The following is a 26,465-nucleotide window of genomic DNA, read 5'->3' as shown; positions in this document are numbered from 1 at the left end:
GTGTGAGGAAAAGACTGATGTCTATGTTGTGTTATCTTTGTATATTTTTGTTTTGTTTTGTTCTTTCTCTGTATTTTATGCCAATAAAGGTCTTACTGAACTGAACTGAACTGGACAGGATTGGGCCTTTAATCCTTTATTTGTTGCTGTTTATATTCTGTAGATTTTACTGGTATTTTGTTTATTTGTAACTAGTGTTAGACTATAGCAGAATATCAAACCACGATCAAACTTTGATTTATTCTACCTCTAGTCTGTTAACAAACCATAGTTCCGCATGTTTATAAACAATGCAGAACAACGGTTTGTTCTAAATCGGCAGCAAAAGCAAAAGTTTCCCTTCATCTTCTTTGGCATTTGGAAGAGGAGAGACGAGGGGATGTATAATCCTAAACCTCACTGAGCCTTGCTGCAGTCACCTAAGCCAGTGATTCTCAAACTGTGGGTCCCTGGCCCCACCAGTGGGTTACGAACCAATTTTTGGTGGTTTGCAAAACTGACAGGCTATGTGCATCAAGGGTTAAACGACTTGCTATGGGGGAGGGGTGGAGCACCACTGCCCAATCACCATTATAGCTACAAAGACTTGAGCAGATGGTAAAGTGAAACATTTTTTAGGTAGGTTCCAATGTTAAAATGTTTGGGCACCACTGACCCAAGCCATATACACAAAAAGGATTGGATCCACTTTAATGCTCATGCAAACAGCGCAAGTGATCTCTCCTACCTCTCCTCATAACTTCACTCCCAAAAACTACTCTAAAGTCAAGGGACCTTCAGAGATGGCGTGGAATGTAGTACACAGGGCTATACGTGGCGGGGGGGGGGGAATACCCAGACACTGGGTAAAAGCACTTTCTGTTAATATTTTTCCACTCACAGAAGGTGCTTTGTCTGGTTTTCCCCCTCTGCAGTGCTCCAGGAAGCATCCCACACAATTCCAAATGGAATTCTAACTCTCATGAGCATGGAGAGGGTGCGCAATGTAGAAAAGGAGAGGGAAAGAGCCCTTGCACTCATGCCATTGTGCAAACATGAGCTGGATCCAATCCAATACAAATAGAGATATATAAATACCTTTCCCACTATGGAAAATAAATGATCACTCTTCAAAGGTTACATTAGCACAGCAAGAAAAAAAAAAAACAGTGATCACCAGCCTCTGATGCTGTGAATGGACTGTTTTGTTCTTATTTTGTATACATTTGGATTTTATAAAGAAATGCAACAGAAGATTGTTTTCTGTGACCTTTTAGTCCCACTGTTTACTTTCCCCCCTTCTTTCGCCGTGTATGTACCTGCCATTAGAAAGTATCACTTCATGAATCTAATGAAATGGGCTTTAGTCCATCACACTTTATGCCACACAATACAATTGCAAAGGTACCTTTGTTGCATTGTTTGTATAAAGGTTTATATAACACCACTGGGATATATTAACTGCCTTTTCCAATCAGATAGTGCAGTTGGCAAGTTAACCCAAAACATCCTGTACTGGACTTGGATCGAACAAGCTCAGTTTGAAAATCTTTAAAATGATTATTTTCTTCTTCCAATGGCAGAGTTCAACTTGCTGTTGTTTAGCAATTTGTGCTGCTAGTACTTCTCACTACTTTCCATCACTGAAAAAAGTTGCTGTTTAGCTCACTTTTTTAAAGGTAAAGTTGATTCTGCAGACGCAGGTGCATGGAATCCCGTTGCGAATAGCACAAAAATCAGCTAAAAACCTCCCAAGGAATGGAGATTTTGAGGAAGGATTTTTTTTTCCTGCTTGGTAAGTTTATGCATCCCTTGCTCCTGGAAACCTCTAACTTGATAACAGCTGCCATCTGCTGTGGAACTGATTGTGTACTTTAAAAAAAAATTTTATAACAGGAACTGGCCATTGGATCAAGGGATCCAGCAGCTATTGGCAGTAGCAGTTATGCAACGAGCCAATAGTTTTAAATTCCCCTCTTCTATAAATAGCCTCATCCAATGAGCCCAACATATCTCTGACTTCCTTTCCTTCTCATCATCTTGGTTTCCAACTATATTTTGTATATAGCATATGGTATCCCATCTTTGATTTACAGTATGTATTTGCAGCATCTGCAGAGTCAATAAACTGCAGATCAAAAATATATTTTTAAAAAATTTGCCATGCACTGATGTGTAGGCATACCTGGCAGTAATCTCAACCCATGGGGCCCAACATGAGACAGGCCAAAAGCTGAGTGGGCTTTTGGAGAAACTTTTCTTCCACTGGCTGACAAGGTCAGCTGCATGTTTTCCACAATGCCGGCACAGATGCACCTGGCTGAGCATGAAACAACAGAGCAGTGAAGCACATGAACCACCCACATCTCCAGAGTGCTCTGGACAGGGGCTTGCTGTGGGCAAGATCAGGTCTCCTCTACCACAAGGGCTCCCTGTCCTCCTTTTGGGTAAGCATCCTTGCCCTGTGCCATATCATCATCATATCATCATCATCATCACCACCAACAACAATATGCATTTTATTAAGGGACTTGAGCATCTGTGGATGTTGGTACATAGAGTGTCCCGGAATCAATTCCCACAGATATGGAGGGCCCACTGTACTTGCCACATGCTACTACTCAACACATGATCTCAGAAGCTTTATAACCAAACCTATAAAAAAACCCAGCAGGTACATTTCAGGCCTTTTCTACCAGGGGGAGCAGCAGAAGGTATGCATGACAAGAAATGGCCCTGGGTAGAAGATGATTTCACCTCCTCATAATTTGAATAGCTCTGGCCTTCAGCCTTTGAACTTCCTTACATATCTCTGAGCTATTCTGGACCCCTGATGCATTCACTTCAATGAAAACAAAGCACATTTCTCCTCCATGCTTCTGCAAATTGTCAGCTCTAAGCATGTTCCACAGACTGTGAATGCTAATTTCTCTATTCGTCAGTGGGCAACCAGGAACAAGACTGAGCTTTGTATTCACTGCCATCTGAAACTGCCTCTGACCAAAGCTATTTGGTCTTCAACCAAACTCAATATTTTCTCATTTGCTACAACCGTTTGTTCAAGTTGTCAATTCTCCCTCTTTTTTTAAAAAAAAAAAAGGAGAAAGCACTTTAAACACAGCAATTTAAATAAAAGTAACTGATTCAGCAAGCTATATTGACAGCAAGAAGGAGTCCAATTGCCAGTTCTGTTCCAGTGGACTCAATAGAAGTTTTCAGCAGGCGCAAGTGCAAAATACGTACTTCTGCCTTTCTGCAATTACATGAGCAGGAAAAAAGAGGGCTGCAAGTTTTTCTCTTCCACCTCTTCTGTCACTCAAACTTTTTATGCCATACTTTTGAGAAGGCTTATGGAGGGTTACAACATGCTTAACTCCAAAAATCAAATTAGATGACTTGGAAGAAAGGAAGTTTAAAGCCCAAGTCCACAAAACAAAGATTCCAGGTACTACTTCTTTACCTCAGCGCCATCTGAATGATCAACACCAGGAATAAATGGCTGCAGGATGGAACTGAAAAAAGTTTGGTCTTCCGTTCTGGTGTGTCTCACATGGGAGCAAACATCCTCATTGCAGGACAGCCTCTCCCCATGGCAGAGTTTGTAGATAGCAACGCAGTTCATTTGAAGCGATTATGGGACAGGGTGTGAGAATAAGGCTGCCTCTTAAGGCTTATCATTGTGGAAAGTGTAAGCAGTTTTCATTCAAACTACATTTCACCACCAAGTTGCCTAGCACTGCTTGTAAATTTGCAATACTACATCAGTACTTGAATTATAGACAGGAAGAAGGTACAGCATGAAATCCACAAACCCCATACCCGCTCCCCATTTTAACCAAATCATGGCTTTCCTGTACCCTTTTAAAAAATGTAAGTAAGGGGGCAGGCCTCCTCCCCCTATCCCCACAACTTGAGCCCTGTGCTATGTAACTTTGAGGGGAAAAAAATGTGAAGAATTTTATACTAGAATGAGCAAACTGGGGGAGAGGGGGACTGCAAGGTACTGAAAACTGCTTCACCCAACACCCAGAATACTTACTTGACTGGTAAACAGAAAGGTTGATTTGGAAAACTGCGCAAACATATTGCCTCATTTCTAGGGTATGCTCTGCTCTTGCCTCTCCAAGGCAGCACGTAAGTAATAAAACATAAAAACAATGGTGCTAATTTGAGTTATCTTTCCAAGGGAAACTGTAGCTGGAGGAGAACTTGATCAAGATTGAAGCCACAATAGGGAGGAAAGGGTTAAAGCATCCTTTCCTGGTGCCATCGGCCCAATTCCAATAGTGCTATTTAAAGAATAAAAACCAAGCATGCCAGCATTAAGCAAAAGCTAAAGATAATGTATAGTTTGGCCCATTGTGGGTTCCATTATGTTTGTCATTCATTTTGACAGCGTAAAAACCATTCCCACCACATTTTGGTTTTCAAAACAGCTTGTAGCCTCCTTGTCACTTTCATACTGTCCATCTAGGGAGAAAGAGTCTCCAAATATCTCCTTTCATGAAACTAAACCAGAATTTCATCTTCTGTCAAACAGTAGATCAACAAAGCCAAAAGAATTTACTTCTACTCAGTGCTGTAATTTCTCTGTTACTTCTGACAAGGATTCTTTAAAAATGAATTTTTACTCCTCTTGAAGAATGTTAACATTTCAGCAGTCAATGCCAAATAGCCATTTGTAGAAATCCATTGTTGGTGCTTTGAGGCCGAGAGATAATATCCATGGGGAGATGGAGGAAGACACAGCTGCTGATTGAAATCAACTTAAGTCAGCAGGTTTCAAAGCCTGCAGAACCCCAACTTCACTGGGTGAATCTAAATGATATTGTTCAGATGACAGGAGGCATTTCCTCTCAGAGTTGCAATGGGGAGTTAAAGGATTTCCTGGGTACTTTCATAGCCTGAGCTGTAACCGTTGCATCAAAAAATGAAGGGAATGAATCTACACCTACAAAAGAAGCTTTCCTCTGAGTTTAAACTGGAAAGGTTATTCACCCTGCTTGCTGATTGGCTGCCTCTCAGGATCACATACAGTATCTATAAAATGCTTCAATATGAGCTCTAAACCTATGATTCCGTGAAGCTACATTAAGCTCTCCTGTTCTTTACCTGCCTCAGCAAGAGCACCAAGTCCACTCTGAGATAACACATACAGTTTGTGGGAAGAACTAAAACCCTACCTCAAAGAACAGTCTTAACTGAGAAGTTTACATTGCAATGCATTCAAGAAAGTTAATCACAACTGAGCCTTATTGAAGTAAATGAGAAAATGAGACAACTAACTTTTTCAGTGAGGCTTACAGTCCAATCCTAACTAAGTTCCACAACACTGATGCAGTGGCACCAGCATGGGCTATGTCGCATCCTGTGTGAGAATTTAGAAGGCAGGAGATCTCCTTGGGATGAATGGAGTCCCCTTGCTCTGGGGAAAGCCCCAGCTGCTACCATGGGTCAACTTGGACCTGCACTATCTCTTGACCCATGTCGCAGGATTAGACCTAGAAAAGGAGATAGGATATGGCTTCCTGGACCCAATCCGCTCACCTCAACCCATTGCCACCCTCCTTTGCCCTATTTCACCCTGTTCTCTGTCCTTCTCTACCCCTGCACTGAACAGCACAGAGTTTACCTGCTTCAGGATGCATCAGCTGTCCCAGTGCACACGGGAAGGCTCTGGTTTTCCTGCCAGTGCACCCAGCTGTAATGCCATTGCAAAATGCAGTATGGCACTTTTGTGAAGTCTAGCAATGGCAGAGCATGCACTCCACCAATGCAACCCTTATATAGAATTGTGCCATTCATTGTGATTAACTTTCTTGGATGCAACACAATACAAACTTCTCAGCTAAGACTGTTCTTTGAGATAAGGATTTACCCCTTTCTTAACTATGGTATAGTTCAGTGGTACTCAAACTCTCTGGGAGTTTGAGAACTCTCTGGGAGAGTTTGAGAGCCAGTAAGTCTTTCCAGGGGCGAGGGGAGGAGGCAGCAGGGGCGGGGGAAGGCAGCGGCACGATCCCCAGGATCGCGCTGCTCAGGGGGCTGCAGGGGCTCAGGTGCACTTACCCAAGCCTCCTGCAGCCTCCCTGGGGTGTGGGGAGCCCGGCACGACTTCTGGCAGGGCTCCCTGCAGCAGGGAAAGTGGAGTGTGATCGCTCTGCATCCACTTTCCCTGCTGCGGGGAACCCTGCCAGAAGTCGCACCAGGTTCCCCACACCCCAGGGAGGCTACAGGAGGCTTGGGTAAGTGCACCCAAGCCCCTGCAGCCCCCTGAGCGGCGCAATCCTGGGGATTACACCGCTGCCTTCCCCCGCCTCTAGGCTGCCCCTGCCCCTTAAGGGGGCAGAGACCAGGGCCCTCAGGCTAGGGCGTCACAACGCCCCAGTTTGAATAGCACTGATATAGTTTTTCACACAAACTATGTTTGTGGTCTTAGAGTCTTGGTACTTGGTACTCCTACTGAGGAAGGTCAAGAACAGGAGAGTGGTATACTCTTTTGTCTTATTAATTTCAGTGGGACTTAAGGCGACCTTTTATCTAGGTACAACACAATATTATTTCCAAATTGAATTGGAGACAGTGGGTTCGTTTTGTTACAGTTAAACTACAGATCCCAAACCTTGACAGCAGCACCGCACTATAAACATTCATAAAGTCAGAATTAGCCCAGATCAGAATAGCCAGATTCAAAGAACTCTATTATGCCTCACATCAATACGTCTGATGGCAGCAGGGAGAGGTTACCTCAAGTTACCAAGTTGCCTCAGAGCTAAGAGAAGATGAGCTTTCACCTCTCAAACAAGGAATTGTGGAAGAAACAGCTCTGGCATTTGGTCACCAATATCGAGGGTGGGGGGACCCAAACAGAAACATACCATTGTTGCTCTTAAAAAAAAAGAAAAAGGAAGCAACCATTCATCTTTAATTCCTTCTTCTTCCCAAAAATATTTGACAGGGGTAATTATTTGTGCATTCCACTCATTCACAGATAAGATACTAAGTCAGATCTCTAGAGACTCATAAAAGGTTTTGCAAACTATTAGCAGCAACTTATCTACAGATCAGTTGTATGGTATATAAGTTATTCTGCTCTATACTGGCTAAGGAGTTACTCATCTTAGTTATTTTCACCCCATTTCAGACTCTTCCAGAAACCGGAAACTTTGAGATATGGAGAAGGCACTCAAGTGAGCTCAGGCTCACAGCAGCACATGGGTTTATTTGACATAGCAACCCGGTCAAGTTGGGACAAGGGATTAAGATCTGATTGAATGCTGTCAGAGCCACGTACTACCAAAAATCCCTGAGAAGAACACAAGGTCAGCCTGAGCCACCTCCAATGTAAACACAGAGAAGATTCAAGAAAGTTTTCCTCCATTTATCAGTAAATAAATTATATTTGTGAACTCTCTCCCCCCCCCCCCAATTCAAACACTATAGGGTATTGGGCTTCTCATTCCCAATCAGATCCTATCATATACCTGAGTTATTTTAGATAACAGTTATTACAGTTTTGGCATTTCTCCCTTGCAAAAAAAGTGGTATTCCTGCCTATAAATAAGTCTGAGCACTGCCTTTAAGCCGAACAGCCTTATTCACAAGCATCATAGGGACACATGCAGTCATAATAACACTGAATTTTCTTACCTAAACTGATAGGCCACTGTAGTTGAAGAATAAAAAGAAACTCTTAGAATCACAGAATACTAGAATGGGAAAAGAACTTGGAGGTAATGCAGTCCAGCCCCCCTGCTCACTGCAGTTAGCTATAGCATCCTGATATCAAAGAACACGCATTTGGCCACTATCAAAGGTTTATAAGCCAAGGTTTTGTGACACTGCACCCCTGTAAATATATTAGCGGTTCAATCCTATCCAGGCCTCGCACTGCCAGAACTTGCTCTCCAGCAGTGCAAGACCCTTTGTGGTAGCACAAAACATGGGATGCTGTTGCACACTTCTGGGCTGCTGCCACAAATTGCCAGAGGCATAGTGCATGCGCCAGTTGTTCCAGGAGCCCATGCCAATGTTGGTAAGTTGGTGGCAGAGCTGGGGGGGGTTGGGTGTATTCCAGTGTCTGGAGATAGGACAGAGTGGCAGCCTCTGCTGCCATCCCCGCCCCTCTTCCTGGGCCTGAACGTCCTCCAGGCTGACATTCCCCTGCCCAGTTATACCTCTTCCCCGATTCCACCTTCCACTCCCCACCTCCCTGCTGCCTGGCAGTTCACTTACCCAAGTCAGTGCGCAAAGCTCCAGTGTTTGTTGAAGCCAGCCAGCAGAGGCCACTGACGGCGCTGGGCTCCGCACTGCCACAATATGCTTTATGGCACATTTGCGACCATGCAGGAGCTGGTTTAGGATTGGGCTCTTAATCAAGCAGAAAATCGGTATTGTGAGTTCCAGCCTATAACAGAGTAAATCAAGACCAAGAACCCATTCTAAATATACTATGGCACAGGGAACTATTTGCTAAACACAACAGCTTTACCTGGAATCTCGTCCTCTCTGCTGCATAGACCTGGTAATGAAGCATGGCCTGCAGAACCTTTTTGTGACCTCCTGGAACTAAGCAAACTGCCCCAAGAATCTCCAGCACTGCGATCTTGGTTTTGATGTTCTCAGTCCGTAAACTCTGTGAGATAATATTGATGCTTTCTGGATGGGCCAGGACATGTGCCCGTCCCTGGGAGTTGTTCATCAAAGCCTTGATGCACCCTATAACGGATGTATGTATACGGCTCTCTGAAGTCTCATAGTCCATACTCTTCAGGAAGTTCAGCAAACAGGTCAGACCATCCAGCTCAATAAACCTTGTCACAAATCTGAACAAAGGGCAGACAAGAAAAAAGATCAAGGCATCTTGTGTCAGTGGCATCTGGTTAAAGGAACTGAAATCTCAAGAGCTACTTTTTATGTTACATCAAAAAATCACATCAGAGTTCTCAGGAACACACAAGTTCCTTAGGATCCTTGGAAACGCTTTGTCAGAATGATAGTAAGCACACATTTTGCAGAGAAGATTGCTTCTCTGCATGTGCTTTCTGTCAGGCACAGATGAATATTACAGCTCTACATCATCACCTCTTCATGGATCTAGCTTAAAAAGTAATATGAAAAGTAGTCTGAATAACCGACTAGCTACCTGCGGGCTCAATCCTAACTAGAGCTGGATGCACTGCACTGCTTCCAGCGCAAGTTTGGGGCCAAAAACAGTGCAGCCTGAGGCAAGGGGAAACTTTCCCCTTAACCCCTGCTGTGGCAGGCCCAATCGATCTACTTGGATCTGTGCCACCTGATGAGGTGGCGCAAATCCAAGCAGCCTGAAGCTGTGCCGTGCTACCCAGGAACTGGTCAGGGTCCAGCATAACTGCAGGAACCTGGCCCTGCCTCCCACATCCCGCCCGCCCCAAAACGCCTCCCTCCTGCCTCCTCCCCACCCTCCCAGACCCCTGCATCAGCTGAACTCAGCCAACGTAACTCACCCTTTCCCTGGGGCCCGTATTGGTACAGGGAAGCTGGCACATGCCAGCATGTGCCAGCCCATCTTTCCTCTGAAAGCCATAAATGCACTTTACAACATTTTACAACACTCCTGGGCTGGCACAAGGGACTTGCATCGGCCCAACTGCAGGTCTGGAATGGACCCTGCATTGTAAAGGACAAGCACTACAAAGGTGATCCTTTTGTATCTCAATGGCTCTACTAAATGACCCTCCCCAAACTCCCACGGCACACCAGTGGACCATGCACAGCATACTAATGTGCCACTGCACAGTGGCTGAAAATGGCTGGGCTAGCATCTTTCTCCTAGACATGCAAGTGTTCTATGTGCAGAGAGTTGTTTTATTTGAGAAATCATCCATTCAAGTAATCTTTCTAGTATGAAGTGATGCATAGCCCAGGAACAGTTTTACCACGAGATCTGCTGTTTGCATAGCCTACCCTAGCTCTAAGCTTCAAGAAGAAGATTTTGTCATAGAAGAGGCATGTGCAATTTATTAATATAAAAATCACAAACATGCACAATGTGCCTTGCTAGAGTTAAACAGGTCAGAACCAATTTACATTGGGCAACAATGGAAGACAAACTCCTTTAGGCCTAGGGAAGGCAGTCTTTAAATATTTATTCTTGTGGCTAATAAAATGAACAACTGAATTCAGTAAAACGCCAGTCACATATTCTGGGAACCATCAGAATTCAACCATTGGAACATGGAGCCAACACGGTTCCAGTGCAACAACTGGCTCTGGCAAGGAAGCAGCATCTGTATAGAGTTGCACTGTGTCTAATTCACATCTTTGTAGTCTTACAGTTTGGCAGGTTCTAATCCTGAAAGTCCCACCATCTCATTGTTTTGGACTGCCTACTTAACATACTGTACATGCTATTTATATGTCTGTCTTTAGCTTCCATAATGCATAAATAAAACATGCATCCAGTAATGTGAGAGTTGGATCTGGAAGATGTATTCTGCAATCCAAAAAGGGAATTTGAGAACCTATGTAGAACAGGCCAGATTCACTGAGGGGCTTATCATCACCTCCTTGCAGTAACTTCATCCAATTCATTTTGACCAGAAACCAGGCAAAACCAAAACCATACATAACAACAGAGTTTCAGCATGAAGTCTGGTGCCTGTTCAAACTTAAGCTTTAAAATACATGTATCCTTCCTTAAGGGAGGGCTTGTAGTTCAGGAAAAGCACAGCTGGTTTGCATGCAGAAGGTCCCCGGTTCAATCCCCAACATCTCCACCTAGGGCAGAGAAAAAATTCCTGCCTGAAAGCTTGGGGAGTCTTTGCCAGTCTGTGTCAATAGTGCTGAACTAGCTGAACCAATGGTCTGACTCAGTATAAGACAATTCCCTATCTTCCTATGAAAGTAAACAAACAACATCACAGGCAGCCCAATCTAGTGCAAATCCCCATGCAGCAATGCTGGTGCATGCTATGCTGCATCCTTTGCACAATTTTGCACAATGGAGGTCTCCACAGGGTAAGGGGACATTCATTCCCTTGCCCTGGGGTAAGACCCAGCAGCCATAATGGGGCAACCCGGACCAGGAAGAACACAAAAGATTCCTGTATCCTGACACACCCTTGCATCTGGTGTTCAAAGATGGGCTAATTCTAAAATATAAGGCCAATACAGTCAACCTGCCACTCAAGCACTGTTCTGCTGATAGATGATCAGCTCAATAGCCTTAAGTTTAGTTCTCACATAGAGCAGATGAAACTGTTTCTGTACTACAAGATTGTGGACAGTGGCTTATTTATTCATTTCCAAACTGCATGTAGGATTGAGTTGAAATTACCAGGACCTGGTAGTATACAAGTCCTGTCCTGTCCTCCTCCATTCTGACTTTCTCTTTAGGGTACAAAAGTTAGCACACGCCTCCACACAAAGAATTCCATGCATGCAATCATCTAGATGTCACCCAGAATTTGTCATCATATCTGATAATATGGGGCATTACACTACCACGGGCTTATTTCCTCCTCCCTACTGTCCAGGCCTTCCAAACCCAATATGTCAATTAATGCCAAAATCCCTATTCTTTCTCAAGCCACCTTATCTTTGACTTCCCAAGTCCTGGCCCTTTGAAACATGCAATCTTGGAAGCAAAACAGATTCCACAGATGTGCTTGATTTGCTATAATTATTTCGAGCACACAATTTAGGTTTCCTCACTGCTTTTTCCTCAAGAGTTTTGCTTTTGGTTGGCAGAGTCTGCACAGTCCTAATCATAATAAATCAGCAAACCACGTAAACTCTATAAGAAGTTGGCAATTATCATGCAGGGGTTTATAGGTGAATGTTCTGTCTGCAGCTACAAATGTATTCCATCTAGCCACTGTTGGAAGAGACAGGATTCCAAAATGAGTATAGGAGGCATGACTGTTGCTCCCTCCATTTCAGTGCTGCTTTCCCTGTGTGACTTTACGGCTTCTGAACTGACATTACCATTGAGGAGTTGATGAATGGACACCAAACAGTGAGCTTTCTTGTTTAGTTCCAAGACTAGTATTTTGAAGTACAGAGCTGCTCGCAAAAGGGATTTGATATAGCTGTGGGGCCCTCCACTGCATCCTTTCCATTTAAAAAGGGAATTGGCTCATGCATCAGGCATTGGCTTGTAGCCCACTTGGCAACTTACAAATTGCGTCGCTGGAAATTAGTTGAGACATGGGGGCTTAACTTAAAATTTGGCTTGGTTATTGCTAAGAAAAAATAAGACCTCAGGGCTACAGCCAGCGATTTAAGAGCAAAGACATTATGTGACAGTTTGTGGATGCTGGTGCTGACACTCATTAGGGCTGCTGTAAACAGAGGAAATAAATGCTTGCTGTCAGAGGGCTCCAGCCAAAGTAATGCAGGGCTTGTGCGGAAAAACCCACTCTTGAGTGGAGATTTCCCATGCTCCACTCCTACAGATTCCACAAGGTGGGGGGGGGGGTGAGAGGACTGTTATTAGAAAAGGCCATCCTAGGGTGATGTCATAGGGTGAATAGAGGTGCTGCTCATCTGCTTGTTATGACCGCAACATTCCAGCAAAAAAAGAAAAAGAAAAAATCTTTTAAAACTTTAAAAAGAAAAAATCTCCTGAGCATAGTGGGAGAGCTGATTAATGGCAAAATACAACAGGTAGCACCTTTAAAGTAAGGACCCCTTTTTTGTTGTGCTATAGGCTGCAACAATATTGCTTGGGTTCCATAAAAGCTGTTATACAGCTTCCACGACAGCAAATACAGTCCTTCCTATTTTTAATGAATTGTTCTAAATATCCAGCACAAAAGGAATATAAAGCTGAACTTCACAGCCCAGGTGCAAGTGACACCATTAATCTCAAAGCAAGTTCTACACCTCTGAAAAATAATTCATTACATTGCTGGAATTATTTGCAATGGATTAGTAAATTGCGTTATACATCAAGCAAAATGAATCCAGCTCAGCAGGTTTTTGGAGCATGTTCCAAGAGCTTGCTAAACTAATTCTAACAGCACTTCCTTAGTTGCTGACCAGTCTGTAGAACCCAGGTTGCATAGTGGCTTGTATATAATCCCAAAAAATTACAAATAAGAGCACCTGGTGTTTTCTGCCCCTTAATTCAGTAATCAGTCTGGATTATCCTGGCTCAATCAGGCTTCTTCACTTTTACAGCTTCATAAAATATGACTATAAAGCCAAAGGTTGCACTTTCTATATACATCACCAGCATCTGCCTGTACCAACATAATATACAGTATTTATTTTAATCTAATGGCCATAAGGAAACTCTAGAAAAGAATAGATATTTTATGAAAATACTGAAGGAATACTGCATGTATAGAAGGATGGAAAACATATTTGTTACCATACAATACTTGGAGTGGTCCTTGGGTTATGCCTGCACTGGTGAGTTTTCCAACAATATACTGCTTTACCCAACTAAATTATTCTGCCCCTTCCTCTAGCCTTCTCTCTAGCCTTCCTCTGCCTCGTCCTGATCAGCACTGAGCTTTATTACAAAAACAGAGTAACTTTTTAGAAAACCAACAGAACTCATGTCTCTGTTATACCCTTTGTGCTAGGAAGGAACAAATGGATGAGCATGCTAGAAACAAACAAAAAGGCCTCTTCCACGCTTTCCATTTCAACTCTCCCCTTTCACACAATTATTTTCTGGAAAGGGAGATTTAAGGGATTTGAGCACAATCCTATGCATGTCTAATCAGATATAAGTCCCATTCAGTTAAATGGAACTTACTCCCAGGAAAGTGTGTATAAGATTGAAGCCTTAGTGTCTGCCTGCACGGGCAATCATGTGCTTCTCTAGAGGACACTAAAAGAAAAGAGTTAAGAAAGAGGAAAGTACACTGGATCTCCAAACTATGGACATCCAGATTATGGAAATTTTAGTTACAGGCAGCTGCATTGGTGCTTTTGCACAGGAGATCCTTGAGTGATGTTTTTGTGCATGTGTGATCATGCTTAACTGTCGAGAACTGGATGTTTCAACTTAAGTACAGAGTGGCCACCTGGTGGGTTCAAATGCACCCTGGCTGCTTCCTTGAGCGTCCCTCCAACAGTTCCATCCTAGCTAAGCTCAAAAAGAAGAAAGTTTCTCCAGTTATGGCAGTCACACTCCCTCCTCCATCAGCACTTTTGAAAGCTCTAATTTCACAGAACAACTATATACAAGAGAAGAGCCAACTCACCACAGTGCTCCATTCTAGCTGCTTTCAGTTCCTGATCCAAAAAGCATGTAATGTGGGGAAGGAGGATGGATAATTACCTCATGGGCTGAGTCCGCAGAGCTGTCTTCAAGTCTTCAACTATTTTATTCCTCATTTCCGTTTCTTCTTCATCAAAAACATACAGGGTCTGCATCTGTTTGGAACAGGCAAAGAAACGGTTACAAATCCAGCAAGGGATGAAAGATCATAGAAATCTGAGGCTACTGAGCAATTCAGAATTCATCAACAAGAGTCATTTGCCAACCAAAGTTGGAGATGCTGCCTGGCTGCTCCCCAGGAAAGCAAAATCTCCAGTAACAAAACTGAGTAGAGAGTTGAGATTGCTGTCTAACCCTGTGGCTTGGCAACCCTGTGTGGCAGCCCAGATGTGATAATTCAAGTTTACTGGGTTACAATAAGGATCATGTTTGCCAACATATCATCCTCAAACTGTTACCCTGCACATACTCGATCTCATCTGATCTTGGAAGCTAAGCAGGGTCAGGCCTGGTTAGTACTTGGATAGGAGACCGGGTGCTGTAGGTTTATACCATAGTCTTTCGAGACTGAAGGTTGCCAACCAACCATCCTCAAAGGTATACTCTTCCCTAAGCATATTCTCTCACCCCTGTGATATAATATAGGAAGACCTCCGTAGCTCCTTTTCTAAACCAATTTGACAGCTTATCTCGTGACAGTATATATGAGATTATGGTCTTGCTTAGGGTGAATGGAACTAGCTAATGGTTTTGGCCTGACAAAACTGATGGCAATCAGAGATGTCAACAAAAGGGTTTTTAATGACACAGAATGTCTAGGAGGCTCTGTCAATATGACTCTGGGAGAGGGACAGAGACAGCGGAATGTTTTTACCTACTAAATTTGGATGCAAACACAGAGGGTGAGAGAATGGAAAGTTTAGCTTGAGTTGCTGGACTGAAAGCAGTCAGATTGGAAGGGGGGACAAGACAGAAAGCAGTCAGAAAGTCCAAGATGTTCTTTTGGGAATCTGACATAGGATCAGTGATTTTGTTGCCTGCTGCAGGAGTCTATTTATATCTGCTATATTTTTAAATAAAACAGGCATTACAAACACATCATAAGCCTCCCATGTGCTCACATGCAATGGAAATTAGCAGTGTAAAACTATGCATGTCTACTCAGAAGTAAGTTCTACTGAGGGCACAATCCTATGCTTATCTACTCAGGTGTCATTATATCCAGTGGGACCTACTCCTAGGAAAGGTTATATAGGATTGCAGCCTGAGTTTAACAGAACTTACTCCCAGAGAAGTGCATAGGATTGCAGCTTAAAAATCAATTTCTTGGGAAGTAGGACACTTTTAACAATACTATACACTTCTTGTATTCATTACTGGTTGCACTTTTCTTGGAAACTTCAAAGGAAGGCAATTCCATAGCTTCTGAAATCATCTTACTTCACTGCTGATGCACTCCTATAGTTAACAAGCATTGCATTCTCCAAAAAACACACACTGACATATTCTAGAATAGTTTAGGGCAGCAGTTCTCCACTTTTTTTTTTTTTTTTTTTACTCTGGAGCCCTTTACACTCCTAAACTGAGTCTCAGGGAACCCTGCCATCACATGTGTGGAGCCTTGGGGAGCCTCAGAGAGCCAATGCATGTGTGGAGTGGTCAGGAGCCAAACAGATGGTGGCCATTTATGGTGTGCTCGTGGAGCCCCAGGGCTCCTGGGAGCACAGTTTGAGAAACACTAGTTTAAAACAGCGTTTCTCAACATTTGTCATCCTCAGTACTTCACATGGTCCACCTATCTGAAGTACTACTGGAAGTAACTGGCGATGACATCATTGCAGATATCACTTCTGGGTTACTTCTTGGTTGGGAGGCCAGATGCGATGACAAACACCAGTAAGAGGCTCAGGGAGGATGGAGGGCATTTCTGAAAATGGAAAGGCATGCTCTGAAGTCTCCTACCACTGTTTGTTGTGTCACATTCCCGATCTTGCCGACACCACCTCAACTATCACTGGTGGTACCCGTACCACTGGTTGAAAAACACTGGTTTAGGGTAATAATTTAAATCCACCATGAAAAGTTCTTAATAAATGAGTTAACATTGTTTAACATCCATGGCAAATGAAGTTCTAGAACAAATACAGTATTAAAAGTGAAGCATTTTCAATTTCAGATTGGTGGCGTAGCTTGGTTGCAACCAATTAAATTCAATTTTCTGAATAGACAAGATGACTATGCTTGAAAAGAAGGCATATTGCATGACAACTTTCTCCTGATGCAGAGATAAATCTCCTCCAAACTGGCCAAAGCAAGGTGCAAATTTCAAAGACTAATGCAAGTAAAAACCTGCTAAGACTGTAATCCAAAGCACCCTTATTAGAGACTAAGCCTCACTGAACCCAATGGAGTCTGTTACTGAGTAAACGTGCTTACGATCGCATGGCACATGTTGTGTCTCACTTTGGGTATATTCTGAATGAATACACTAAGATGAAAACTAATATAAGCTTGTAGAAATAGCAATGCTCTGCTTGTTCCAAGGCACTTAATAACATCTTGCAAACAGCAAACTCTTTCATGCAGTGTTCAGTATGAATCAGATAAAATCTCTCTCTCTCCCTCCCTCCCAGGAATGTCTATTTGCCCCATGCTCCCTTTCCCACAAGCCCTTTTGTGTCACTTTGCATTTGCAACTCATGCAGTGCCAACACATGTCAAATCTTCAGGGTGGTCAGTTGTGAAGCAATGTGACCATTTCATGCTGTGCTGCTGGCACAGAGTTGGATTTAACTTGTGGGGGGGGGGGAATCCACACACTGATCCATGCTGAAGTCCAAATTCACTCAGTAAAATGGAGTAAGTTACTTCCTCTCCTAAAAGAGAGACAGCAACCAACAGAAAAGAAAATATATATGAGGAAATAACGTTTAATCCTGTGCCAGCAGTTCACCAACAGCCAGAGACATAAACCAAAGCACTTGAGTCAGTTTGTACAATCCCTGTTTTTTTCCTTCCCCCCCCCCCCTTAAAGGCAAATAGAAGCCCTGTAGAAACGGCTTTCTTTTGCAACTGCAGTCACAATGGTCAATTCCTCAGAACAGAGTTTGGAGCTCAACTTGTATCTTCTTCAGGAATGGCCAGTCAGCCTTTTGTTGAAGGCCCAGGACTGTTCTTTTGAAAAGCTCAGTGCTGCAGTTTTATTTCTCTCTAGCACTTCTATGAGGGAATGATGGATGGATAACTAGAGGGTGATGCTCTGGGTTTTGTTGAAATTGTTGGTGGCCTGGATCCAAATGAAGCAAAAGCAAATAATTCCAACATTCCCAGAGAGGGTAATTACAGGCAACCACTACCCAGAAGCTGCTGCCAGCAAAGACTCCTTCTCACTCCTACACTTTCTTGGACTTCTCACTTTTCCTCTAATGACAGAAGAGTTGTGTTCACATCATGAAATGAATATAGGCTGAATGCTATCTACATATAGCTAACAGTGCGATCCTATTTTGCGCTGGAACAGGCAGGCCAGGAGGCCTGGGCTGTATCCAGTGCAAGATTGGGGCCAAAAGTGGCTCAGCCAGAGGCAAGGGGAAACTCTTCCCCTTACCCCCGGGAAAGTCACCATGGCCCAATGGGTCTCCTTGGACATGTGCCACCTCAGGAGGTGGCGCAAGTCCAAGGAGAATGGAGTAGAGGGTTGGGATCCGGAATAACAGCCGGGTCCCAGACCCACATCCCACTCCCCACCTGCCTGCCCCAGGACCTTTCCCCACCCGCCCTCCCCCACCCCAGAATCCCTCCCTCCTGCCTCCTCCCCGCCCTCCCCAGACCCCCTCCATCAGCTAAGCTCGGCAGATGCAACCCTCTTTCCCATGCCAGCGCAGAGGCTGGATGCAGCCTCCATGGGCCAGTGCGCATTCCTGCCAACCAGACAACTTTCAAGGAGGCACAAACATGCTTTACGGCATGTTGTGACCCTCCTGGGCTGCTAAAAGGGACTTGTGCTGGCCGAGGGCAGCCCTTAGTGAGTTAGGAGTTAGGATTGCGCCCTAAGTGAGTTAAAATCTTTGCATGTTGAGCTTATCACTTTAGCTTTGTGGGGGATGGATGTTTGTCTGAAATCATTTTCCTGAGAATTGCTATAATTATCCCATCAGAGACCTCTAGGAGCCTGCCCCAGCCAATTCAATATGTCAAAAAAGGAGCCAGAAATGTGTTTGCTCCTCTTCAGAATAGACCCCCACATAGTATGAAAATCTAGTTTAAAAAGATGACTTACTAGTCAAGCAATCATGGTAGATAAAGGCATTGTCAAAAACACAGGGTGACCAGATGTCGTAACCACAAAAGAGGACAGGGCACCCTAAAATGTAGGACATCCCAAGAAAAATGTAGGACACGGAAAAATAACAGCTAAAAGCACTTATATATTGATTTCATGTGGCTAATTTAAACACTACACTTAGTTTTTAAATTGTTTACTAGTATTATTAGTAATAATAATATTACTTATTATTAAATTTCAAATTATATTACATATAATTTATTAATTACAAGAAGGCTATGTGCTGCCTGCAGGGGCCTGCTCACAGGAAAAAGGAGGCCATTTAAGTTCTTTTCCAGGACACAAGGTTAAAAAGAGGACATGTCCTGGAATAAGAGAACATCTGGTCACCCTGCATACACATGAATTTTTTGGATCACACCAGCAACCTGTCCTTCTCCTAATGAGCTCAGGAGGACTAATACTTCTCTAATTCTTACCAAAGATATAATTCCTATTTCATCAGTTAAATTGCAGTAGGCAGGCAGTCACACACAGAGAGCTAGCTGCTGAAAAAGCTTTCAGGTAAAAATTGCAAGTTACTATTCTGCTATACTGCTGAAATGACCCCTTTGACTTTTCAAGAACTCCAGACAGATCTCTACTACTTATTTTATTTTCCATTCCCTTCTGGGCCTTAGGGCATATTGTAGTAGTAGCATAGATAGAAGGGGAGCAAACCAGTAAGTAATGCAGGCAACGCAATGTGCCGTGTAAGCAGCCCTTCCCACTTTGCGACAGAGCCATTCCAGGTAGCAAAAGCAATGTGCAGGAGACACTATTTGGTTTAGCAAGCGCTTGCACATTGCCATTGCTGCCTGGAATGGCTCCAATGGTGAGTGGGAGGGGTTGCATTTTGGCGCCTGCAGTACTCACGTTTTGCCCCTCTTCTAGCTATGCTACTGCACTGCAGGCCCCTCAACACTATCTCCATTTTAATTTACATCTGCCTATGGTATCCTTTAGCCATTTCATCCCAATCCTTTGTATGGATGTGTAGGTGTGAGAGAGAAAATCACTCAGGCTGAGTTAACATCCATCCATGAGATGTGCTGAAAGTCATATTTTCTTCACTACTCTATGAAGCTGTTGTGCTCTAAGTAAATTATTTCCAACCCACAGAAAAAAAATACGTAACAGCTGTATCAATGACCTCTGACTTTCATGTCATATGTTCAGGAACAGCCATGGTTCTAAAGGGATGCTTCTTAAGCTACCATTCATTTGCAAACCCTCCTATAGTGCAAATACATATTAGAGTGCAAATACTGACAAGTTTCCAAAAACAACATAGGACGCAAACCTAACCCGTTATGTCAGTGCTTTCCAGCACTGACTTAAGGGCAATGCAGCTCTGAGGTAAGGGAACAAATATTCCCTTACTTTTAGGAGGCCTCTGTGAGTGACACCCAACTACAGGATGCAGCACACATCCCATTGGCACCGCTATGCCAGTGCTGGAAAGTACTGATATAAGGGGTTAGGATTGCACCCATTGTGGCATAAAAATAACCTTTCTACTCCCCGGCATAAGGGGGAAGGGGTTTATTTGAGTTACTCAGCTTAGACTACTGAAAACAGAATGAAAAAAATGATGAAACACTCATATGCCAATGTTGCTGAAGGAGGGGGAAACAGTGGAGAGAAAGCAGGAATAATGATTTTCATATGCTTATAAGTACCCTGGAATGCCAGGATACAATAAAGTGCCAGGGGACTGAACCAAGGAATCTGCCAACAAGACCCAAACACCATACTTCCTGTAACACCAGGGCAGAAAAGGGAGTTACTGACCTGATCTTTGCTGTGCAAGAGCACCACCCAGATCATGTCCAGAGAAGGTATTGCAGCCCAGCCAAACCAGGTGATCTAAAGAGCCAAAAGGGATCTCACTGGACAGCATTCAACCAAAGAAGTCTAAAAGGGAATGCCACCTTATCTTTTTTTTTTAAGGAACCCACAAACTACTGGTTTCAACAAAATGAAATGGGACATGATTTGACCAAGTTTGGAAGGAATGGGGGCTTGCAGATTCATTAAGAGGGTCCCTAATTTTCCCTGCATAATTTGAGCACTGTGGCTAGCCCCGTCTTACTGTTGCTTCAGTCTTGGTTCATCAGTCTGAGCAGCCTGTCAGACTGTTGTATCTTACCTCACTTTTCCCTCTCTTCTACCTACCTCCAGTTCTTCTGACCTTCATTCATTGCTCAGGACTCTGATATCAGTCTGACTGGGATTGCTTACTTGCCCCTGGCCCTTTAAACAGACCTCACTGGGGCTTCCATGCAGGTATTGAAATGTGGTAGGGCTCATTTTCATCACTTCTCTTGCATCAGGACAAGAACGAGAAGAGGTTGCATAGCATGGCTTGGATTCTGTCCCCGTGACCTGCTGCCCTTTGCTACAACAGGAGGATGCATAATCCAGTTGCTTGTTCTGCATTCATAGCCAGGAAGTGAAGTGTTAAGTGCCACTCTGACCCTTAAATGGCTGGGAGAGTTAAGCACAGTTATCCTCATGTTTTTGCAGTAATTGACCAGAACACTGGAAGCCATTGTTCATGTTCACTTCTTAGAAAGCAACTGGACAGAATACTGCTAGCATACTTTTCCTTATACTTTTCCCACAAGCAGATAAAAAAGTTAGGTCACAATCCTAACAGGCACTTGGGCCAGTGCAAGTCCCTTGTGCCAACCCAAGAGTGTCACAAAAATGCCATAAAAAACTTTTGCGCCACTCTGCTGGGAGTTGGGCCAGCGGGAGGTGGTGGAAAACCCAGTGGTTATGCCAGATTCTGACCCCATTCCTGGGTGATGCCAAGCAGCCTCTGGTTGCTCCGATCTGCTTGGATCTGCACCACCTCCTGAGGTGGCTCAGATCTGAGTAGTCCCATTGAAGCCGCTGCAGCGTGACACGGGGTAAGGGGAAGTGATTCCCTTGCCTTGAACTGCGCTACTTTCAACCCCAAAACTTACGCTGGTTACAGCACAGGCCTGCTGGCCTGCCTGTGACAGCGCAAGTTAGGATTGGGCTGCTAATAACTTTTTTAAAAAAATAACTTAAAAAAAAAAAGTTAAAAATTCCAAGACAGCCCTGACATAGGCAACAAGACCACCACAAGCCCCAGTGTGGATACAGCCTTGCCACAACTTGGGAGTAAGGAGATTTGATTAGGCAAAGCCTCTACAGTGCACCACATTCAGAGTGCACAAGCCAGCAATATTCCTTGCATTTTTCCAAGAAAACTTTTAATGGACTTTCCTGCTGTGCCACATGGGTTACTTACTGCAGCCATGGAGTTGATGCGGTCAATGTAATAGTCCGGCCAACTTGTAGCAAGTTTATTAGGGTCTTCTTGCTCCTGAAACAGAAAACCAAGCAAAGTTATATGATAATGGATGAACAGATTCCATTTGCTTGAGCTTCCTTAGGATTCTTTATTCATATATGTTTGCTCTGACAGATCCTTGGTATTTAGTCAAAACTCATGCCGTAGATGCATGGGACTTAGTTCATCCAATATCCTTAGCTAGTACTATGATTGTTGTTGATCCCTCCCCCTCCCCCTAAAAAAATTTAAGGACCACAAAGTTGTATTAAACCAAGAGGCCTGCAATTAGGCCAAATGACTGTTTCTCCAACAACTGCACAAAGTTGTTGTAAGCATATTGTAACCTTTCAGCATATTGTAAGAACCCACGACTTTGCACTCTGCCCCCTGGAAGACCAACAAATGCTGTCATAAATTATTTTAAATAATTACAATCCCCCCCCCACTGAAATTTATTTATACATGCAAATAGAAACACATTTAACATCACACCTTAGGCCTAGGGCCTTTTGCTACTAATATATAAAAGAAGGCATTTTGTGGACAAAATGGTGCTTATAGTGGCTGCTGTTCCCTAAAACACCTACAGGTAGTTGTGTGGTGAGAACATTGTCCTCAGGAACATTGTCCTGGCTTAATTTCCATATTTCTTATAGCAAACCACACTGAGGTGTCATGACACCACAAGCGGTTCTGGGGCAGTTCTGTGTTTGTCCAAAATGAGCAGAGGACTAACATTTTGAGGCACTGCTACTTGAAGCTGCTCTGGAAACCAGCAGCCACCACAGCCACTGAGTAGCTTCTTTCCATACATTATTAAGAGGCAAACTAATAAACTAGGAATAATAATAATAATATTAAAAACATAATTTAACAAACAGATAAAAACACATTAACATTAATTAGAGTAATTACAGAGGACTGTTTTGCACTTAGCAAGGTTGAGCCTCCTATCTTGACTCACTACAAAAACACACAGAACAATAAGAACCCAGGCATTATTTTTAGAGAATAATCTTATCGTGCCTTAAGCACAAGAGAGACAGCTAATCTACACCTAGTTAAATAAAGGTCATTCCAGAGAGGGTTATGGCTTATACGATATCCTATTTATAAATTATCATGAGGGAGAAAACTCAATTTGCTGTTTAAGATGTGTTGATTTGTCGTCATGATCATGCCAAAGTTTGGGGTATGTGGACACCCAAAGCTAAACAAATAATATATGTCTGTGAAAAATGGTTTATCCTCTCTCTTTCCGGTTTAATAGGTTTAAATATATACCTATTTAAATAAATAGGAAATAGGTTTAAATTTATTAATAATTGCTGTGATCCACCTATTAAATCTCAAGATAAACTTAAGCTTAGAATGTTCTAAGATCTACAAAACATAGAGGCAGAGCTGGAAAGGATTTACAAGCTGCCTGTGCAGACCGTCCATAGCTACAGTATCCCTGGTGGGTGGCTATCCAGTCTTAAAGGTGCCCAACAATGGAGAATCTACCATCTTTCATGGCGACTGTTCCACTGCCAAATAGTTTGTACTGTCAGAAAGTTCTTCCTAATATTTAACTGAAACCTCCCTAATTATAATTTAAATCCATTTGTCCTGGGCCTACGTTCCAGAGCAACAGAAAACAGATCTGCTCTGTCTTCCGCTAGCTGCCCTCTCAGATACTTGCAGTTATCGTGTCCCCTTTTATACATCTCCTCTTCAAATTAAACATTCCCAATTCCTTCAGCCTGTCTTCATAGGCTATGGTCAATAGCCCACTCATCATCTTAGCTGCCTTCTTCAGGACTCATTCCAGTCTGTCAATATCCTTCTTAAACTGTGGCCTCTAGAACTGGTGAACAATATTCCAGGTGGGGTCTAACTACAGTAGAACACAGTGGCACCATTATTTCTCTCGATACTATACCTCTGTTGATGGAGCCAAGAATCGCATGAGCCTTGTTTGCCACCATATCACACTGCTGGCACATGTTTAACTTATCATCCACTAGAACGTCTAGCCCTAGATCAGTGGTTCTCACTGGTGCGTCACGACCCACCAGTTTGTGTAAAGGTTCCCCCATCCCTTTAAGGGGCGGGGGAAGGGGAGAGGCAGGGAAGTGATCCCCAGGATAGCAACCATATGGGGGGCGATGGGGGTGCTTGTGACTTACTTTATGAAAACAGGGTTGCAGCAGGCTGCAGGAGGTGCAGGGAGACCTGCGCAGCCCTCCGCAGCGCTACCTGAGGCTTGGAACATTCGGAGAAAGCGGGTGCAAAGCGCCTCCTGCAAAACGCAAGTGCTTTGCACCCACGTTCTCCGAACGTTCCAAACTTCAGGTAGTGCCGCGGAGGGCTGCAGAGGGCTCCCCGCACCTCTTGCAGCCTGCTGCAGTCCTGTCTTCATAAAGTAAATCACAAGCACCCCCCCCGTCCCCCCATACGGGCACGATCCTGGGGATCACGTCGCTGCCCTAGCCCCTCCCCCGCTAGAACTTACTGAGGGAGTAAAGCTCCCTCAAAGTTTGAAAACCACTGCACTAGATCATTTTCACACATCCTACTGCTCTGACAAGCATCCCCAGTCTTATATATTTGCTTCTGATTTTTGCTACCCAAATGCAAAATTTTACATTTGTCCCTGATAAAATCCTGTTAAAATAAAAAGTTTGCAAAGGTGTCAGTAGTGATAGGAATTGTTATTCTTAGGGCACAGTCCTAACCCCTTATTTCGGTGCTTTCCAGCAGTGGCATAGCGGTGCCAATGGGACGTGTGCTGCATCCTGCAGTTGGGTGTCACTCACGGAGGCCTCCTCGTAGTAAGGGAATGTTTGTTCCCTTACCTCAGAGCTGCATTGCCCTTATGTCAGTGCTGAAAAGCACTGACATAAGGGGTTAGGATTGCGCCCTTAAAAGTTTTTCCAGTATGATCTATAGACTTGAAAGTAAGTTACTCCACCATTCATATTTACAAACTACCTGATCTGGTGAAAAGGGATTTTCGTATCTTTTTAACATATGATATCTTATCAGGTAAAAACTAGGTTTCAAATCACTTCTATCACCCCCAATTCTTTTAAAACACATTTCCATGTATTTCTTATCTATTAAAAATTGTAAGTCTACCCTTTGGAAAACAAATTATCCACTTGTTCACTCAAACTGGAGGTGGGGTGGAGAAAATATGAGCTAAATGAAAAGCAGAATTTCACTGTTTTTCTGAAGTTGAGCTCTGGATGCAGTTTAATATTTCTGATATATTACGCTGTGCCTATATGCACATGCCAATCAAAAATTATATACAAGAAGCTGAAATAAACATAAATACTGTACCTCCAAGAGCACTCATCATTTATTTAGGAAAAAATGTCTGTGAGAGAAATGGGTTAGTAATGTCACCATTCTTATAAGTTCTACACTAAATACAGGAAACCCCATTTTTTGTACTCAAGAGCCATTTTGCACACACAAGAGTTTAGGGGTGTATTTGAAATTCCATTATCCACTATCAACTATATGATGTTGGTTCTCCCCATCTTTCTCCTAGCCAGCTACTCAGTGCACATTTTCAAAGCATCAGAATTTGCCTGGAGATGACCACAAATTAGTGTTCCATAGGAAGGAAGAACCATTTCCATTCAAACACACACAAAAAACTGAGCATTTTTAATACCATTTTCAGAACTTTGATCAGCAAGGAAAATCTTATGTCAAATGGCTGCAAGACAACTTTGTATGGGTGAAAAATATTTTCATGCTCCAGAAGATACAGAAGGAACGCAAGGATCCTACTCTCCAAAGCCACATAGGCGTGAATATATGGAAACAATTACCCAACTGTATGAGCAGACTATGTACTATGGAATACATTAGAGCAAAGCTGCTTTTAACTCCCAGTCAATAGTGTAAATATTAAATTTAAAAACAGATGTCAATCTGTGGGATTTTATAAGGCACTGTCTCATTCTTCACCAGAGCAATGACTCCATAACCGCTATGAGAACTGTGTTCCAATACCATACAACTGTAACATAATCAACATACCATTAAGTGTGGAAGCAGTCTTCAGTAGGCCCCATTCCAGCATGGAAACTGGGACATGAGACTGAGACTGAACAGAACCAATCAACTATTTAGAAAAACCAAACCTTAAAATGGGGGGGGGGGGGAGAGAGAGAGAGAATGGCTATTGAAAATGCAGGAATGAATGGATTCTTCATGATTCTTGGAAGAACCAACACTTACTTACTTCTTCTTTTTTTTACTCCAAGGCAAAAGCATAACTGATTAGGTTCAGGGTCAGACAAAGGTAAGGATCAATCTCACAACTGTGAATGTCAGCTAAGCAGAGATGGGGATTAAGGGACATCCATGAACATTTTCTACTTGCCTGTCTCCGTCTAACTCTAACCCAATTCAGAAGGAGTCATTGCACAAGCAAGCATAGTGAAAGCCCTTTCCTGCCTCCACCAGGTTGGGTATCCCTATCTACCTTTGTAGTGTTAATGGCAGTGGTTTTTGTTTCGTTTTATAAAATTCAGAAGCCATATTCTAGGCAACTCTGAATGTCTGTACTCTCTCTTCTCCCACCTCTCCCTTACCTGTCCCTCACCCGC

The 26,465-nt window shown here is 43.2% G+C and overlaps 1 protein-coding gene across 6 annotated transcripts in view; it reads right to left on the bottom strand.

The window, feature by feature from the left end:
* DAAM2 (dishevelled associated activator of morphogenesis 2) overlaps positions 1-26,465 on the bottom strand; it is a 247,532-nt gene that overhangs the window by 76,205 nt on the left and 144,862 nt on the right. For all 6 annotated transcript variants that reach the window (XM_066618643.1, XM_066618647.1, XM_066618644.1 and 3 more), the window contains 3 exons: positions 21,808-21,882; positions 14,258-14,352; positions 8,471-8,804 (listed from right to left, as the gene is read on the bottom strand). In XM_066618643.1, the coding sequence (XP_066474740.1) occupies positions 8,471-8,804; positions 14,258-14,352; positions 21,808-21,882 (504 nt within the window). The remainder of the gene's footprint in view (positions 1-8,470; positions 8,805-14,257; positions 14,353-21,807; positions 21,883-26,465) is intronic.

Source organism: Tiliqua scincoides, chromosome 1, assembly GCF_035046505.1.
Source record: "Tiliqua scincoides isolate rTilSci1 chromosome 1, rTilSci1.hap2, whole genome shotgun sequence".
NCBI classification, from domain to species: domain Eukaryota; kingdom Metazoa; phylum Chordata; class Lepidosauria; order Squamata; family Scincidae; genus Tiliqua; species Tiliqua scincoides.
Note: the sequence above shows the minus strand (reverse complement) of the source record. Positions and strands in the feature narration are given on the sequence as shown.